This window comes from Pseudochaenichthys georgianus, chromosome 4 (genome assembly GCF_902827115.2).
Source record: "Pseudochaenichthys georgianus chromosome 4, fPseGeo1.2, whole genome shotgun sequence".
In the NCBI taxonomy this organism is placed as follows: Eukaryota; Metazoa; Chordata; class Actinopteri; order Perciformes; family Channichthyidae; genus Pseudochaenichthys; species Pseudochaenichthys georgianus.
Genome location: NC_047506.1, coordinates 30,796,637 through 30,816,542, shown reverse-complemented (window position 1 = coordinate 30,816,542; position 19,906 = coordinate 30,796,637). Strand labels below are relative to the sequence as shown.

The 19,906-nt window shown below is 40.5% G+C and overlaps 1 protein-coding gene across 1 annotated transcript in view; it reads left to right on the top strand.

Annotated features, from left to right (window-relative positions):
* The window catches only part of zc3h3 (zinc finger CCCH-type containing 3), a 90,211-nt gene extending 74,359 nt beyond the window's left edge, over window positions 1-15,852 (top strand). The window contains exons 9-12 of the mRNA XM_034081691.1: window positions 3,060-3,191; window positions 10,601-10,764; window positions 11,546-11,703; window positions 15,579-15,852. Of these exons, the coding sequence (XP_033937582.1) occupies window positions 3,060-3,191; window positions 10,601-10,764; window positions 11,546-11,703; window positions 15,579-15,610 (486 nt within the window). The 3' untranslated portion in view covers window positions 15,611-15,852. The remainder of the gene's footprint in view (window positions 1-3,059; window positions 3,192-10,600; window positions 10,765-11,545; window positions 11,704-15,578) is intronic.
* The last annotated feature ends 4,054 nt before the right edge of the window (window positions 15,853-19,906 follow it).

The following is a 19,906-nucleotide window of genomic DNA, read 5'->3' as shown; positions in this document are numbered from 1 at the left end:
ACAGTCGTCAAGGATCGTATTTGTGCTCTTGGAACATGTCCATTTTCCATGACATGGGAAGGAGCAAGGAAGACTTAACCCTGCGGAGATTCGCAACATCCCCACACTTGACGCCTTCAAAAGGTCCCTCAAGTCCCATCTGTTTGCCAAGGCTTTCGGCCCCTAAATCGATCTGTTGGTTTGTCTGTCTGACTTTTGTTTTGTTATGTTTGTTTTTGCCCTATTACTTGTAAAGCGACCTTGGGTCCCTTGAAAGGCGCTATATAAATCAAAGCTAGTATTATATTATTATTAATGGGGGGGGGGGGGGTCTTTTGGGTATGGGAACATACTAAAGGTTAGAGCTTGTCATTTTTTGGGATCTACACCCCAGCAGGATGCGTAATTGCTTGTTCTGCCTCGTCAACTCCTTTTTATCTACGAGTGAACATTGCTGAAAACAAAGTGGCAAGAGTGTAAGTTACCACAGATCGGTCTCGCTCTGGTTTGCACATAAATCAACATGGAACATTATCTTCAGCGCAGACCTGTGGTAGAATCAGCAACTCAGTCAATCTTAGGTGACATGGCTGCATATAAATATGACGACATTTATTCAGTTGATAAAAAGATTAATTTTGATTGCAAATTCAAACTTCCACAAGATTTGTTAATTTTGGAAAGGTCTACTTGGGCTCTGGAAATAATGATTCACATTTTCGACAAGCTAATGTACGATTATTAATTAAATTGCCATAATAATAAACAATGATAATATTTGTAAGTTGGAATACTTAAATTATTAATACCATTTCACAGTGACCCTGATCTGTTTATCATTTGAACTTCTTCTTTTTACAATATCAAACCACTGAAGTGCATGCTTATTGTGTGCGTTTAACACTTCTGAAGCAGATTTCTAAAATTAAAAACATATTAAATGTTATGATCTATGTACTTTAAAAAAAATGGCAATTATTTTGGTACTTAAGATTTGACCATCTAAACTGTTATACTGTAATAAACTGGTGAAGGGTGACTTAAAAGATGGGTACCAAACAAGTGACTTTGGAAATAGTTTACAGCTATTGAACAGGCAATACAAAAAGCAAAACAGTCAAACAGTAAGGGTGTACGTGACACTTCCTACCTTTTGGTTGTGCTCTTTCGACAGCAGTGTTCTCTAATTCTCTCTCAATGTGCATACTTCTGTAATAACATGTGCTAATTTTATATTCATAATAATTCATAAATGCGTCCCAATGGGAAGCATGGCAAAATGCACTGCACTATGATACCCAGAAGGTGCACACATAACATTTAAAAAGAGCTTTTTGTGGAATCCTGGACACTTCCCACACTCAACAACTGTTATATTTGTTATGTAGCTGACACATGTTTGAATTGTTATTATTATAATATATATATATATATATATATATATATATACACACACACACACACACACTGTTTAAAAAAGGGGGACCCTACCCGCCTACCGGAAATATTGGACAACTGGTCACCCAAGGGTAGATGAAAGTGTAGCTACTCAAAAAGGGAAAGCTCTCTTTAACTTCTTTACCCCCTTAAGACAAACAACCCTACAACAGATGCTCTGCCTCACCCTCCAAACACACTCACAATGCCCTGCACCTGTGTTGGCTGTCACACACTGCGGCCTGTAAGAGCTGAGAGCCCAGCTGTCTGTTTGTAATTTGTAATGCCACCTCTCCTACAGCGCCCCCCAACCCCTCACCCTTTGGCCCATCCCTCCAGAGGATACTCCCGCTCTTATTACATGTGGAACCCTTAAACAGGACTGTATGGGGTTCCTAGGGAGAAGTGAGGTGAACTCAAAGGGGGGGGGGGGTGCAAGGTTATGCACCCGGCAGCCCTCCGAACCCAATCTGGGCACTAGTGTGGATAGGTGAGCCCGAATGTTGAATCCTGCACCCCCCCCCCCCCCCCCTCCTCTCTGGGACCACTTGCCCAGTCTGTGCACACATCGAGAGCCCATAAACACATCATGAGAGCTGGACGAGATGCAGCCTGGATACATATTTCTGTTGCAGTTAATTAGGTTAAACTGATCCCGTCCCACCAAGGTGGAGTCCCTCTCACACTCCGCCTCCCTAAGTCCCCCCCCCCAAACTCCCCAACACCCCCTAACTTCTTCACCGAATCCCCTTCAGAGGTATATTTAGACCGGCATCCACTAGGCTCGCCCTTGCACACCAACAAGTAGATCTCTCTGCCCACACACACACACACGCACGCACGCACGCGCTCACACACACACTGCGCACATGCTGTCAAGACACACATTCACTCTGACTCTGCTGCTGTCAACTGCAATTAAGGTCATTTAACTGCTCAGCGTGACATATTGCTTGGCACACGGGACACGTCTGAACTCTACATGACGGCGTTTTTAGAACAGCATGTCTGTTAACAAACTTGTATAATCTCATGTCACATTTAACACTGCTTTCTGTGGGTTATTTGTATTTACATCGGCTACTTTCTAATTGGACAAATTAAGGAAGACGGTCATGGAAGATAAAAGTAAAATGGAAAATTGAAGATTAAAAAGAAGAAAAAAAATAGCAACAATGTTTTTTACTGATTTATTTGTGTAAGCTTCTCTATGATACAAAACCATTTTAACCTTTTTCTTTATTGGCCCAACTTTGGGTGTCAGACTTTTTACCAGGAAACTTTCTTAATCTCAATTTAATGTCTGTTTTTGAGGAAGAATGCTCAGGATCAATATACTTGATTCTGTCTGATCCAGATTGATGCCCACATTTTAATTTATTCGACATTTTGCCAATAATCTGGAAGACACTTCAGCCCCTCCATATAACAGATCAGTTATTTTATTTTGACATATCTAAAAAAGAATCTACTCATATTCCCCCATGTTCGTCTCTGTGTCGGTCTATGTTATTATTTAACGATTCATGTAGTAGAATGTTTGTAATTGTTGATAGAATACCTCTTTTCACACTCTCTTGGTCAAGTAATATGAAACATTTTCCAGCCTTAGATTGGTTACATAAATGTGTTTGACTCTCCAGATGCCGGTGTGTTCCTACTTCCTGAAGGGAATCTGTAACAACAGCGACTGTCCCTACAGCCACGTCTACGTGTCCCGAAAAGCCGAAGTGTGTGAGGACTTTGTGAAAGGCTACTGTCCTGAAGGAGAGAAGGTAGCACACAACACACCAGAAACATTCCATCTGAGGCAGGCTCAATGTGACATTACTTTATGAGCATTTCTTTATCCAGGCATGACCAGAGCAAAAAACTTACAATCAACCAATTCTATCAATTGTTTTGTTGTGAGTTTGTGGGTGAAGTTTGTTACAAAGAAAAAAGTCCCTCTTCTAAACTGCTCAATAACAATCTAGTTCCATTATATAGTATAACCCATTCATATGAGAAAGATGTCACAGGGTACCCTCCTGTTGTCACATGTGTCAATGTAGAAGATGCTCTGCTAACAAAAAAGCAAGTTCAAAGCACCACATAAAGAAGGCTTTCACATCTCCCTCTATTCCAAGTGCACACACCTGTTCACCATCTGACCGGCGCTCAGTCCAGGTCACAGCGGGGTCTTGGACACTGGTCAGCTGACACGTGTTGAACCAGTTAGACTGTCGTCACCTGTATCGCTGTGGTATAATGAAATACACGTGACTGCTTCCGCTCTCGTTATACAATGTCTATTGGTTTGACCTCACTAGGATCTTAGTTAACACTTTCTGTTACGCCCATGTTCACAATGCATTTTGTTCCATTTATAGAACTATATAATTACACTTAAAAACACTGGTGATGAACACATTATAATCATAAATATTCATATTGACTGTATAAAGGTTAAGTGAGTTGACGGTGACGTTTTATGATATTTTGTAGCACTTTTTCTGCAGTGTGCAGAACACACAAAAGTGAAATTATTTTATGATCACTTAAAAAGCGACTTATAAAACACACTTTAATGCATCATTGTAATTATTAAAATACATTATAAAGGGATTATATTGTATTTATTTTTGTATAATTCACTATGTTGCTTGCAAAAACATATCCGTGTGACCAGAAATTGTGGAGTATAATGATACTTGACTTTATGAGTCGTTTAAATTGTTGTCATAAAGCATATATTACATATTAGTTCTCAAAATTAGTATTAAACAGTTCTAAATCCAGATTATAAAACATTATGGGTATGTCTCTGATGCATTATATTCATGGGTTTCATAGAAAGTGTTTCCGAGCTGTATTTAGCGCTGCGTAGATGCCAACACTTAAAGTACAATTATTCGTCTAAGCTGTCTTCATTTGAACGTATAATTATATTGTACAACACGTATACAGTTCCACTGAAGTTTAACTGAGGCTTAGGTAAACAAGTGGTTTGGTAACCAATCCTCCCCGCACACACACACACACACACACACACACACGCACACAAGCACACACACATGTACACAGGCAGCAACAGCTGCAGAGGGTGGTGGTCCATAATGGCATAACTGTAGTGTCTGAGTGACACATTGTGGGCCTGATGGGTAACAGAGAACCACCTACACATGACCCCCCCCCCCCGACACACACAAACACACTGTCCCTGTGGCCACCTCAAGCACACACTCCACTCCTCCCCCTCTTGGGTTTTCACCTCCCTTTGTCTCCCCCCTTTCCCCGCTTGTTTTTGGAGCGCGGAGTGTGAAACAGATGCTTTTTCACACTGTCAGACCTCATTTAAATAGTGCATGGGGAAATGAGGGTATAGAAAAGAAAAGGGATATTAATATTTATTCTATTAGCTGAAGTGCTTAGGTCTGTGATTTTCCCCCCTGTGTGTGTATGTTTGCGTGTGTGTTTATGGAGCGCTGTGCTGTGAGGCTCTGGTGGCTCTATGATGGATAGCAGGCAGTAATTATAGATGGGAAAACTGCTGAGGATGGCACTATGGGCCAGGCAGACACTCCGGCAGCTCAGGGGTTAAGTCTGCTCCTCGCCTCCATCCTCCTCCTGGCTTTGTCTCACGCTCACCCTCCACCTCCCGGGATCCATCTCTGGTATCCTAATTGTCCCTTTTTTCTTTTTCTTTTTTTACTTCACAGCATACATTTTCATGCTGTTTTTTAATTATTTCCAATTTTCCAATTTACTCAAATGGGGCTCCGGTATCAGGTCCATTTTCTCTTATAGTTTTTGACACGATAAGCCGACAGTCAGCCATCAAAGAGCGTCTGTGGCCAACTGCCATCCATAGTTTTGGCCATAGTCATCTCTTAATGGATTTTATCAATGGCCATTCGACTGATTCAGCATGTTGAAACGGGAATAGAGAGCTGTCAGAGTGGCTGTTTAGCCAAATGAATCTGTAGTTTTCACTCTTCTTAAAGCAGTTTATCTTAATTGGACCCCTCAAATAGAAATGTCACAGGGCCTTCTTCATTTTTTGAAATACATATTTTCAATTGTAGGCAGTTTGACAATAAAGAACCTTGTTTAAACAAAATATTGTTCTGTAAGTGCACATGCATAACTGAGAGTTACTCCAGCCATTCATATTGTCCCTGTTATTTGAAAGCCCGCTAATTTCTATGATACACAGCTCTGGATAATTAAGAGACCACTGCAAAATGATCAGGTTTGACTATTTATAGGTATGTCCTTGAGTAAAATGTACATTTTTCTATTTTATTCTATGAACTACTAACATAATTTCTCTGTTTTGAAATTCCACAAACACTGGATTGTTATGGATGCCATACATGTAGAGATTGAGATTTAAGAAACATTTGGAGTGGTCTCTTCATTTCCAGGGCTGTACTTAAACACCCCTTTTCACATTCACATACAGGAAACAATATGCCCGCTTCCTATTAAACCTCACATTATCATTACCCTTCTTTTTATTTTCTTACACTATGTGTACAATTATTTAGATTTACTATGTAGGCGAGTCAACTTTGTCCAACAATGACATAAATAGGCTGTATTACAATTTCAGTTACATGTTCAATGAATATTAAGTACATTACAATAGATGTTTATTGCCGCAAAAGCTATTCTACGGTCATCAATGAAAAAAGAACACTGATCATTGAGCCCAACGCAAAGCCTATTACGCGGCCACATACTAAATACTCCAATGTCTTGACTCACAATATTGATTAAAAAGGATTTTATTGACTTAGAAATGATTGTATTAAAAAAATAGTCCATTCCGCCGCGTGCCAACTGCTTGAACTGCAGCGACAGCAATGTCACTGATTGAAGTTTTCTGTTGCAGTCCAAGTCTGCTCACATTTTCTGTTCCATTAACCAGTCTTTAGACAACACCAGAGCCCATACTGTGTTCCTTTAGTGTTTACTTCCTGTCTGTCTTCTTCTGTCGATTTCTCTGACATCCAACGCTCTGTCTTTTGACCTCTTTCCTTCTCTTGCACTGATTTTTCTTTTCTGTTTTGGGTACAGTTTAGGGATGCCAGCGATTATTCGATTATTCGCTACAGTCTCCATAATCGAATATTATTTTTAAAAATCGATTTTATTTATATATATATATATATATTTTTTTTTTTTATGTTTTCTTTTTTTTTTTTTTCTGGCTTAGTTTTCAACCACTATATATATATATATATATATATATATATATATATATATATATATATATATACTAGTAATAGTATTAATAATTGTAAATGGTCATTGGTCACACCACCAGTTTGTTTTACTGTAAACTTGGAGGAAGCCTGCGTGCTGGTCGAATAATCGATTATTATTCGCCAGGGCTGCCGAATAATCGATTTTGATCATGGTCAGTTTCTGGCAACCCTAGTACAGTTTAGCCATCATGAATCCAAAGTTTGGTGCTCAAATATAAAAATGATGTTAAATCGACAAAAATAATTTTTGTGGAATGATATGACTACAAGAATTCCCTTGATCCTCCTTAGCCACGGTCATGTTATCCTAAGCAGCGTTGCATTAGCAAGTATTTACAACCTCTGAAACTAAGAACAAAAAACAGACTGCTAAAGGTCGGAATTGTTTACGGGTCTCTGATTTATAATCCACCCTCGTCCCCAATTCTAGCTACCTGAAGTAAAACTTTGTTGGGTTCGGGAAGATTTTACATAACTCTGGTGCTAATAATTCACCAGCGGCATCTGTGTCCAATTCCCATGCATCAATAGCTGTCTCATTGAAATGAATGAGGAGGCTGCCTTTTTTGATGCAATGCTAATATCAGTCTGAACACGACCTAAGATCTACTGAGTGTGAACTTTCATTTTCTTAACATTACCATCTCTTTGTTGCTGCTCGAGCAACCTGAACTCATTTATTGTTCTATTGAACCCACTGGAAGTTGCTTCAGACGAGAGTGTCGGCTTAATGCCCAAGATGTAAATGCATGTGATGTCAATTTTTTATGTTACTGTCTTTTCTATCTCCCTCCCTCCCTCCTTCCCTCTTCCTTTCTTGCTTCTTTTGCTCATTCTCTGTCTCGTCGTAAATGTGCTGACTCCTCCTGGTTTTGGCACAGCAGAGAGCTCTCTAATAGGCCCCAGAGACATCCCAGCATTCTTTAAATCAAGTGGAAAATTGTTAACTTGGTGTGGGATAAAGATGTTCTGTCCACTTTAGCTTTTTCCTCCCATTTCCCAGCTGCTCTCTCTCTTTTTATGAAAATGAGGATGAATGGAGATGTAGGGAGAGGACTGAGCTTTTACAGTCAATTTCTCTTACAATTTGTTTCTCACACTCAAAGTGCTTCAGCTTTGTGAACTCCTGTTCCCTTATCTGTTGAATAGAACGCATACATCTTTTAAAGTAAAAAATGTAAAGGTGCACATCAACATTAAAGTGAATATTTTAGGTTTCCGCATAGCAGCAGCATTCTCTGCACGATTTTGATGAATAAGTATGATACGCACTCCTGTTGTTGCTAATCATAACAGTCAGTTTTAAGATTTGCAAAGTTGCTTTCAGAATTGTGAGGTCGTACCGCGACACATTGGACTGCATGGTTATCAGAATAATGAGAAGCGCAATACTGAGATCCCAGTTTGTATTCACTACAAGACATCCATCTTTGAAAGTGTGCAATTTTATAAAAACAGCAACGTGTGTTAATATTCATTGATTTATCTTAAAGCCATACATGACTTAAAGATGATTTTATAATAATGTCAAGGACACAGCTTGCAATTAATAAATTAAATGAATAAATATAGAGTTTTTGATCACAGAATCAGTTGGAATATTTAGATTTTTCATTACTTGTACCTGGGGCCAGTAAATGCTTTTTTTTTAATTGCACCTGAGTGGAGGTAAAGCATCAGTATCACAGCAGATCAAGTTGTACAGGTCGCTTGTGAGTAAAAGCCAGGATCACATTTATCCTATATGGAAATATAAAGTGACACAGGAACTGTAACTTTAAAAAACAGTAATGAACCGTTAACAGAACTCATCGGATATCGCACTTACGTCACCGTCGCCCATTGCAATTTGAAGCTTATGTACATGCAGGTTTCTTGCTGTTCTGACTTTGTATCTTTATGACTTTTGAAGCATAAGTTAAATCTAACGTTATGTTATTACGCTACTAAATGTTACTGTTAAGATGAATCCTATTTACGATTTATTTGGTTTCAGAATTATATTGGTGTTGGCAGATATCCAAAGACGGATCGCGGTATCGGATCAGAATTTTTGCTTCTTTGAAAACTATCTTTTTATATATTAAGAAAAATATGACGATTAATACAGGAAAATAATAAACATTAGCGTATTTCTTAGCCCTGTGTTGGACTGACAGGCTCAGTAGCTATGTCGGACATCAATTATAAAATCGACACCGGCATGAGGTCTGATTTAGGGAGCGAAATGTAGTGTCAAAATCCGCAGCCCTATAAGATGATCCAGAGAAACATTTGGCCACGAGCTGACCCTGGGACTTCCTGGCACCCAGGGGTGCAGAAACACAGGTGTGAGGACCCTGAGAGGGGCTCTGGTGGCAGTGAGTCAGGGCTGCTGGGCCCCAGAGAGAGTTTACTAAGAGTCCACGGTGTCCCAGAAAATCGATCTCCAGATCCTTTAAACACGCACACATCCCCCGATACACACTCTATTTCAGGACCAATCTGCGCCCCAGTACCACACTCCTCACCCCTGCACACACACAGACACACACACACACTCCTCGCAGCCTGCACCCCAGAGTGAATATAATTAGCTTTTCTGACAGATGGGAGGGATCGGATCTCGTGGAGAATGAAGCTACCAATTTACACCCGTATTACACTGTCATACACTCAAGTTGCAAACATGCATGTGAAAGCTCAATCTCTCATGCGCACAATACTCGCCAGAATGACGCCAACAGTGACCCGCTTTCCTCAATGTGCATGTTAAAGGACAGGGTGACTGAAAGAGTATCTTTTGAAAGTAGAAACTTACAAAAGAATGGATGGAATACGAGGAAACCAAATCTCAAATACCTAATCAGGTTATGTCCTTCGTTTCCAAAAACAGTCACACAAGTAGGACACTTAGTGGGATGAGATCATCACCCTCTTTGAGGGAATGTTTTTTATGGTCAAGAACATCGTTCTAAAAGGTTGGGTCGGGCGTTGTTAAAACTTTTAAACCAACCATTGCCCTGAGTTTCACGTGGGTGTGTGTGAAATATTCATACAATTTTTCATCTTTAACAAAAAAAATACAACTGTACACCAATGACTAGCTTAAATGTTAATGCGTCTTAGAATACGCCACAAACTGTTAAATTATTTGGATTAGTCCTTCCCTGTTTCCCAAGAATTCCCAACGTTTTCTCCGGGCGAAACCCTTAACCCTTAATTCAACTATTTTTTTATTTAAAGATGTGACGGCTCTACTCCCTGTGTTTCCCTGGTTTCTCCGTCTTCTGTTGCCTTCCTCTTTGTAGAACAGGCATAGTTTCACGGAGCCAGACCTTTCGCCACACTCTGTTTGATTTCTGGGCCAGCTGACGTAAAGCAGTTAACTCATTCTTTAGAGTCACACCATTAAATTAGCAAGGGAAAGTGCTCAAAATCCCCCCAAGACAACAGTACCATATCATTGTCTAATCGCCCAACGCCTGTATCTTTTATTTAGTGTTTAGATCTGTGACTTAAAAGTGCTGCACTCCATCCTTGTTATGATGAAACCAATGATGTTATTATATCACAAAGGGGCATGAAGGGTGGCTGTTGCTCAGGAAGTAGAGCAGTTGTCAACCAAACAGAAGTTGGTGGTTCTACCCCTAGCCCAAGTCTCCTGAGGCAAGATGCTTCACTCCAAGTTGCTCCCAATGGCATGGCCAACTTGTGTGAGTTTTAGAGAAAGTGTCTAGAGGTGACACAAACTGGAAGGCCAATATATAAATGCAATCTATTTACGTTTTATGATTATAAGAGCACACTTGTTCTGTTGGTTGCAAATGGTCTTGGGAAAAAAGGTTATTAACTTAGCACAAGCAGCTTCCAGCCATACGTTTGAGTATTAGCTGAAACAAGACTAACCTGTGGCTTTGTGTCTAAATGTGCCCGTCTCTAACCCCCAGTGTAAGAAGAAACACACTCTGGTGTGTCCGGACTTCTCTAAGTCGGGATCCTGCCCTCGAGGAGCCCGCTGCAAACTGCAGCACCGCCAACGAGCCAAGAGAAGTGCCAGCAACAGCTCCAGCACCGCGGCCAAGAGAGGCCGGAACAAGGAGCCGGCTAAGAGGTGAGGGAGGCAGAGTTTACAGATATCACTCATAATTGGCGAGAATTATAATTGAAATGAATTGAATACGTTTAAGGTGAAGCGCTGGAGGGGAATAGGGTAAACACTTTATTCACAAGATACCACCATTAAACGTATTCAGTTGTTTACTTACCTAAAGACAATAATGTTGTTTTGTTACAAGTTTTGCAAATGAGGCATTGCTTTTATTGTTAGAATAGAAATGCAAACATTGGATGGCTCAGAGTACGAGAAAAATACTGTTTTTTAACAAATGTTCCTGAAAGATAAGTATTATAACATTTTGCAGGTCGAAACGGGTAAAAAAGGGTAGGAATAAAGAACTATTATATACCAGCCTAAAACATACTTACATTTGGAGAAATTACACATTCTCTGAAATGTTTGGTTAAAATGTACAAATGACGCATTATCTAATTCTTACTAAGTACATTTAAGAACATTCTACAGTGGCAACTAAACAAAGTGTCATAAAATAAACACCCAAGTATGTATTGCGGATGTTTATTTTCCCTAGTCTAAATTATCGATTGAAATTGGCCAGCGGTAGTATCTTTTTTCTTTATTTTTTTCTTTCAGTTTTATTATACATACATGTTCACATTTTGGTCAATAGTTTTTCCATTTTCATTTAGCTGTATCTACATAGCCAACATAAGAGAAGAAGAAAAGTACAAAAAGAGATCAATACAAATATCTTTAGTATCTTTTAACATCCTGTTTAATTAGTTGTTTTCTTTTGTTTTTCCTTTTTTCCTAGGCCCCGCCTGTCTGTGGTCATCCCTCAGGACTCTCAGGGAGATCCAGGGACGCCCACCAAAGGTCCTCTGGCACTGCCCTCTTTCATCTCCCTCTCCAGCTCTCCAGAGGATGCTGATGCCCCGGTCACGCTGCTGTCTGAGACCTCACAGGTTAAAGGTGACCGAAACACATGACCCCACAAACCATAGACCGCCTCAGATTGTCCCAAGGTGTACGCAAAAACAATCAGGCCAACTTTGACATTTTCTTTGTTAAATGAATTCAACTTTATCCTACCCTACATACAATTGTTGTTCACACATGTATTTCCTGTGCAGTGGGGATTATTACTGATATTACAAAAGCACTCAATTCCATCTTCTTTACCAGATTTTGTTAATCAGAAATATTTAGGGTATGTTTATGACATCAGCGACTAATAGTTCTGAGAAACATCCCTCTCAACTCGATTAAAAGGAATATAATAGTTGAGATTAATATAAACTGCCAATTCTGACCATGTTTGAATTTTACATTTACAGAATTGGCAAATACATGTTTTGAATTGATAGGAATTATGGAAAAAGAACATGTAGGTTGTCAACAAATGGGATGTTCCTTAAGAGGACTAACTGCTTCACTCAGTGTCAGAGTGCCGAGTGTGGAGTGTAATTGTCCGGAGACGTTTTGTGGAAGGATCATGTTTGTCCTGAAAGCCCCAGGATCATTCACAGAGTCCGTGAGAATGGGGAGTGGTGTTTCGTCTGCGCTGCAGACAGATAATGATGATCAGAGCCGCGCTGTGGAGTGTGATGATGCTCAGGGGAGGAGTAATAATGCTCAGAGGTAATAATATTTAGGTTTTAGGCTGGCCCGAGGCACAGCTGAGCTCTCTGTTGACAGACATGACAGATAGAGGATTAGGAGAAAGGGAACCCTCCCCTCTTCAAACCTCTTCCTCCCCCAACCCCCCCTCATCCTCCCACCAGGCACGACCATCCACCTGCCCCTGATTGCTGGACACATGCACACACTGACATAGATACACACATGCTGGCTCGCAAGGACAAATGGTATCCCTTTCACATGAATGTAACCGGTTATACCACGCACTACTTTACCAAACACTTCAGTTATCAATATTGTAATATTTAGAAATATAATTAGAAAATGTTTTTCTTCAGTCGCTTTTGTAGGATTTGCTCAAATAAATAAGGTTTATGTGGTCAAGCTATCGGAGTAATAATATTATATTTTATCTCGGGGGAAAAAAAGACAACAGATGTGTTTTTATTTGAAGAATACAATTAAAATGTCCCAAGAGACACGGTAGATTTTTAAATGCCTTTGTGGAAAGCTGGAGGAGGATCATCAATCTCATCTCAACTGCAGTTAGTTATGAGATTTGGACAGTTAATAGGTTAATGAGTAAATGAATTGTTCTATACTTCATTATGTCTTAACATACACAGGTATTTCCAAACCTTATCAGCTTCTAAATGAGGACACTAAGAATTTAAAGAAGAAAAACCTTTAGAGGAAATCATCTTTAAAACATTTTTTAAAGATTTGTCACTCTTACTTTTCCATTCCTAGATAATCCTCCTTCTCTTTCATGATTTTATATTTAGTCTCTTCTGCTTGGAAACGAGCAGGAGCTTTGACCTGGCCCGAATCATCTTGACCTCCGACTTTCCCCAGTCACACACACAGTGCACACATAAATGAAAATGTCTCTCTTGTGTCCTCAAGAGTTGTTTTAGTTTATGTTTTTGCATTTAAGTGTGTATGCTTCATGTCACTATCCAGTGGGTTTGGAAGGATGTCCTGCTCACATCTAAGTTTTTTGCAGCTGCTCGTGGCTCTTGGCGTGGTTCTAACACATCCTTGGAAATTGCTAGCTAACTTTTCAGGAATGGAAAGCATTTATTATATACGTATATAAGTTACCAGTTAAATGTGATACTTGTGTTATTTACTTAGTGTAGATGTAAGAAGCAGCAAAGAGCTAACGGATGGCAGCGTCAAACATAGTGTTAGACTTGTATGTTTTATTAAAGGTCACATGTCATGCTTTTCCGGTTATTACCCGTCCCCTTGTGTGTTTATGAAGGTTTGTATGCATGTAAACGGTGTGCAGAGTCAAAACCCTCAAAGTACACCATGTAGGGAGTAAAACAGAAAATACCTCCCCAAAACGCCTCGTTGGAGATACGTCACTGTCCATTTGATTCTTCCGGGGACATCATGATGTCATGTCGTCCCCGGAACGAAATGGACCAATCCGTGGAGCCGTTACGTTAAGCCCCCGCTGATTGGTCCAAATTGACCAATCCACGGACTTCCTCACACACTCAGTGCATGCAGCTCTGCTGATCTCTCCTCCCTGGCTACAGGCTGATAACAGACAGTTGGGATCGCGGCGAAATTCTCTCTGCAGACCCATTCTCACAGCGTTTATCAACCTTTTTCTTTCTCAATATCAAGCCACACTTATTGTTTTTACTTCGGCTGTGACTTTGTGTGTGCTCAGGGTGAGTTTGGCTGTGTTTCGCTGTGTATCGCTAAACAAGGAAATCATACCTCCACGGAGCTCAGCGTGATTCACAACGTCCCGACCAATCGGAGCACACTGGGCTCACAGGGAGGGGGGGGGCAAGAGCTGCAGCGAGCCGTTTAGTGGAGAGAGTGAATACACATACTTTACAGAGATGCTGTATGCAAAACCAATCTGAGTTTGGAAAATTGCACAGTATAAATCTATTCTAGTAGACCTCAACAATGGAATTATGATCAGTGGAAATGGCCATGACATGTGAACTTTAATATATTTTATTTATATTTTAAGGACTTTACAAACCAGGGGTGTATTTTTCCTGCAATGAATATGTACGTCATTATTCCTTTTCTAACCTGTTTTTGTCATTAACACCTTCCCGCAGAATGCAATTATTATGAGTCAGAAAAGGGAAGTGTTTCTTTTCGGAACATCGCTGATTATGAGATTATTTTGAACATCTCAGTCTAACTAATCCAGTCTAGCTCAAAAAGTCGCAACAATATTGCATGTTGCCAAAGGAACACGGTCAGCATCATCGTGTTTTAGTCATGGAAAATAATATATATTTTAAAGGGGGCGTATTATGCTAATGTTCAGGCTTAATTTGGGGATTTTATTCCTCTATTGTGACAAGTTTACACCCTTTGATGTTCAAAACGGTCCATATTTTTCTCATACTGCAGCTCCTCTTTTCACCCTCTGTCTGAAACCAGAGCCCAGTCTGCTCTGATTGGTTAGCTTGCCTGCTCTGTTGTGATTGGTCAACCGCATAGAGATGTCCCGCCACTTAGCCTACAATTTGTTGGAGTGCTAGCCAATAGAAGCGAGTGTTACATACATAGTGATGTCATTATGTAACGGAAGTAAACAAAAGAGTCATTTCAGGCAGGGGGGCGGGAGCGTTTGGGAGAAAACTCCCTCTGGAGAGAACTTTTGTATTTTAGCCTTTGCAGACCATTTACATGCACAAAAACCTAAACACTACAGGTAAGCAAAAAGTATAAAAGGGCCCCTTTAAGTCGTGGCTTTAACGATATGAACTGGTCTAAATGGACTTATCTGGCGGGCTGCAGCATGTCTTCATGTTTACTTTACATGCTCTCCCTGTGACACACAGGTATGATCATTTTGTCGTCCCTCCTCTCAGTTTGTCTGCATAGTTTGAGCTCTTAAGTAATACTGATGATACTCTGCTGCTTCACTTACACACTGCGCCGCCCAGAGCCTCATTAAAGGTGGAACTCAGCCAAACAAGCTCCTCTTCACTTTGCATAAATTAGCTTAGGCGCAATGTATCACTGCCAGATTGCGACCTCACACGCAGACACACATTTCCTGTACACACACCTCCATACACCTCTTCCTCATTTACTCATCAGCTGAGATGTCATCACTCAGGGTTTCAGCAGAATTCAACACACAGAAGATAAGAGTCGGATACACACATCTTGTATCCTCCTGCCATTACTCATTTCCTGTTTTTCCTCCGCAGAGAAAAGGCTGCAGATCAAGCCTCGGCTGTGAGAAAAAGAGAAAAGACGCACCAGAGGTAAAATAAAGACTCAGCAATGATTTCTGTGCTCCAGGTTTGTCCTGACAGGTGTATCTGTGTCTCTGTCCTATGAATTCACTCAGGGCCTGAACGTTTTTTTTTTTTAATATATATCGATCTGTTTTTCATATCAATTTGGGTGTTTTACAGTGCAGATTTTATTGATCAAGTTTTGTACATTTCAAAAAAGACTAAATAAAAGGTGAACTCGTAACTGTGTGGTGTTTCCCAGACTCTTTTTGACATGTGAAGTCAGCGCTGTGAGAGTGTTTATAGGCTGTTAGGGTCTTTCTGTTTGGGAGCGGCCGCGTCGTCACATGACCCGAGCGTGTTTGTGAGCGGTTTCCTTTGGAAGGTGGTGACAGAAGCAGCAGTGCCCCTCACTTTAAAGCCTGGAGGACGAGACACATGAGCGGACGGTGTCTTCATCCGCACCATGCTGTGAGTGTGTGTGATTTAAGAGGATGCGTGCACACACTGAAACAAGTCTCTTTTTCTGCGTTCTATCAAAAATACCATCAATCACATACATTATATTTAAAACCTTATTTGATGGTAGTTACATCATAAAGGGATATATTATAAATCATTGTTCGGGACAGCACCTTAACCATAGCAACATATTATAATGTTCCCCATGTGTTCCCTTATGGGCTTCCATGATGGCATGTGATTAGCAGAAATATTCAAGTCTTCTTCAATTTTGCACAAAATGTAAAGATACTGAAACTAAACTGATATAAAGGTAGGACAAGCAGGTATTCATGCAAAAGAATCAGAATACCAGATAAGGTTTAAAGTCCTAAAACTTAAATATAATTTAGCATTGTTATACTTGTGGTCCCTTTGTCTCAACGTTATTATTATAATTGTTTTATTAATGTATTGTTTAAACACCAGAATCAGGGTCTCGGTTTGACAAATGTTTAAGGAGATTAAAACTTGTTGAAAGTGGCAGTAAATAACCCCCACAGCTTTTATTAAAAAAGGCAGTCGCTAAAAACGTGGCAAAAGAGATTTAACATTTAACCTAGCTTTGTATTCACGCTAGTTATTTTTTGCAATATTTTCCCAAACAAATTCTCAAACTTGAAGAATTATCAATATATATATTAGGGCTGCCTGTCAATATAACATGTTAACGCATGTGTATTTTTTTTCCTCGGCCGCCCCGTAGTTTCAGAGCGCATCTAGTTTAAACAACCCAGTCTCACGGCATTTCGTGTTCACCAACACGACTTTGAATCTATTGATTCGTGTTCACCAACACGATTTGCCCCTTTTTTTCGTGTTGCACAGCACGATTTTAAAAGCAATGTATTTCTACTGCCTGCAGCACGTCTTTTTCTCCGGTCGGGTCGTGGGAGACCGGAAGCTGTGTGGTTAATAAAAACATGTTCTTACTCAATATCAAGCCACAATTATTGCTTTTATTTTAAATCGTATAATTTCTGACTTTTGTTGCCGTCTGTGAGGAAAATAAATGGGGCTCAGAGCCTCAGGATACTGAAATCTGTATTTTTAAATATTTTTTCCTTCTAATTTGTTATTCTTTTCAAAATAACACACTGTTATTTACTCACCAATAACACACAATTATCCTTGCTTTTATTTATTGGTTTAATTCCATTATCTCTGGCTTTTTTGGCGTTCGTCAGGAACTGAATTTCAAAATAAAAATAACCGGAAACAGACGTAGGCCTATAAGGGACATTTCGAGCATCATTGCGATTGTCAACATTTCTGAGTTTAGGATGGCCGAAGACACTACACTACCCATAATCCCCAGCTATCGTTTAGGACTACAGTCCCGTAAGGTTACGCAGAGCGTCAAACAGCTGTGTGAAATGGAACGAAACCACGCCAGCCTATCCAAAACTGGAATCGAACGCCCCCCCAGAACTACACATGCTGGCTATTGTGTTTCGCAAAATGTTCTATGGGACGTCTCTACTGAACGTTTTCGTTTTTCCCACAATTAGAAGTTGCCAGTATTAAACACATTGTTGTTATCAAATGTAAAACATATAATTAATAAATGGGTGAAAATCGCTTGTGTCCATAATGCGCAGCATTAATATATACCCACATGACAGCTCATTGTTACTTTGTAATTCTGATTAATTATGTGAAATATAAACAACCCTTAAATCAGACTTTAGTTACACGTGACCTGAGTAAAATTCAGGCAAGGTGATTGTCAAGTGCCAACAATCAGGAGAGATATTTGATAGTTGGTGCTTGAGAAGACTAAACATGTATCTGCAATTGACATGAATGGAAACGAGTAATAAAGTATATTAATTACTCGTTATTCTCTACTAACAGTTCATTAAAGACTATATATTATGGCTATTTTGCACATCCCTTTCAAGATTTTCAAAGGTTTATTGACATATCATATACACAACTACAGTGTAGTTATGCAATGCATGAAAAACTTGGGTCACAGGTTCCTCAACAGTGCATTACAAGACATCTATCAATATGTGTGTACCTCCACCGTTAAACTGTCATATTCTGCACATTTCTTATTCTATCTACATAAGAGTATAATTAATGTGTATAATATCAGTTAAAATAAGTGCTTCAACATAGTTAACATGGCAGGAAAGCAATATATTAGACGTTAAGTACTTTGTCAGGCTTAATATTTATCTGTAGATAGATACCCCCAAAGACCTTAATCTGTTATTTAATGTTTAAATAAAGGTTAATCCGTTTTTCTGTGTTGCACCTCCTCCTATTAATATCTTTGTACATCCTGCACTAAACTGTTTTATTGTAGAGATCACTTATAGTATCTTCTTGATTTTTATATTCTATATTTCTATATTTATACTTTCCCCCTATGAAAGTATGTACTCTTAATATTTTTGTAATCAAATATAACACATACAAACAATAATTCAATAATGTGCTTTAACCACTAGGAGGTGCACACAAGGTGCACACAGCCATAATAACTTTGTATTATTAGTGTGTATGTACAACATCTGAAGATGTATAGTTTTATGCATGCTTTCACATCATTTTACAGCATATTGCTATACTATTTCAGACTCAGTATTTACATTCTTACATTCAAAGAAAATCAGTAATATCTTTAAAAACTACAGTCCTTTTATATCAGCCGTGTGTGGTGACACGTTATGGGACATAATTCACCTCTCTTATTGTGTTGCCACACGGACCCTTTAGTGGGAACACCTGGAGAGTTGGCATCCATTCCTGCTAGCTCATTAAGCAGAGCAGACGATGTGTTGACCTCTCTATATTTAATGGATAATAAAGAGTGGAACTCCGTTCTGAATACACCGCCTCCAACTCCCTTTTCCTGGCGCTATACTGGTGACCCTGACGTTTCCGAGAAAGTTTCCGCAAAATTAACGAGCATGGCTGAACGCGATGTTTTCGTAAAGCTGCCGGAATTCTGGGAGCACGCCGCGGAGGCATGGTTCGCACATGTGGAGGCGCACTTCGCCTGCCGACAGGTCCGTGACGGGGACCTGAAATACTACCATGTGGTAGCAGCGCTGGGCTGCTCTACGTCGTCCAGGTTGGTGGGATTCATCGCAGCCCCCCCACATCATGGCAAATATGAGGCGATTAAGGCCCTTCTCCTTAAGACATTTAGCTTATCTGCTAAGGAGAGGGCCCGCCAGTTACTTGACATTCAAGGCCTGGGAGACAGCAAGCCATCTCAGCTAATGGAGAAAATGCTAAATCTGCTAGGGGGGGAAGATCCCCGGATTTTATTCACGGAGATTTTCCTGCGTCACTTGCCTCCCCGGGTCCAGACGGCGCTGGCCAACACGCCTGTCACGGAGCCGCATGCCTTGGCTGAGGAAGCGGATCGTTTTTTCCTGGCTACACAACAGCCCGGTGCAGAGACGTTAGCCGCGACGCGCAGCAGCCCATCTGCAGTCAAGACAGCATGGCGGGGGCCGGACCCGGCTGTGGCGGGCCGGACCCGGCTGTGGCAAGCCGGCGTGGAGACACCGGAGAGTGCTCTTACCACGCACGTTTCGGGAAAAGGGCGAAGAGATGCATCGCTCCGTGCAGCTACAAACCCCCGGGAAACGGAGGGGCCGGCGCTCGGTAGTGGCCCTGAGCGTCGGCGGCACGTGCAGGCTCCTCTTCGTCAGCGACAGCGTTTCGGGGAGCCTGTTTCTGTGTGACACGGGCGCTCAACGGAGCGTAGTTCCCGCGTCGAGTGAAGACGTCACCCGGGGAGGGCACGGACCGCGATTGACGACGGCTAACGG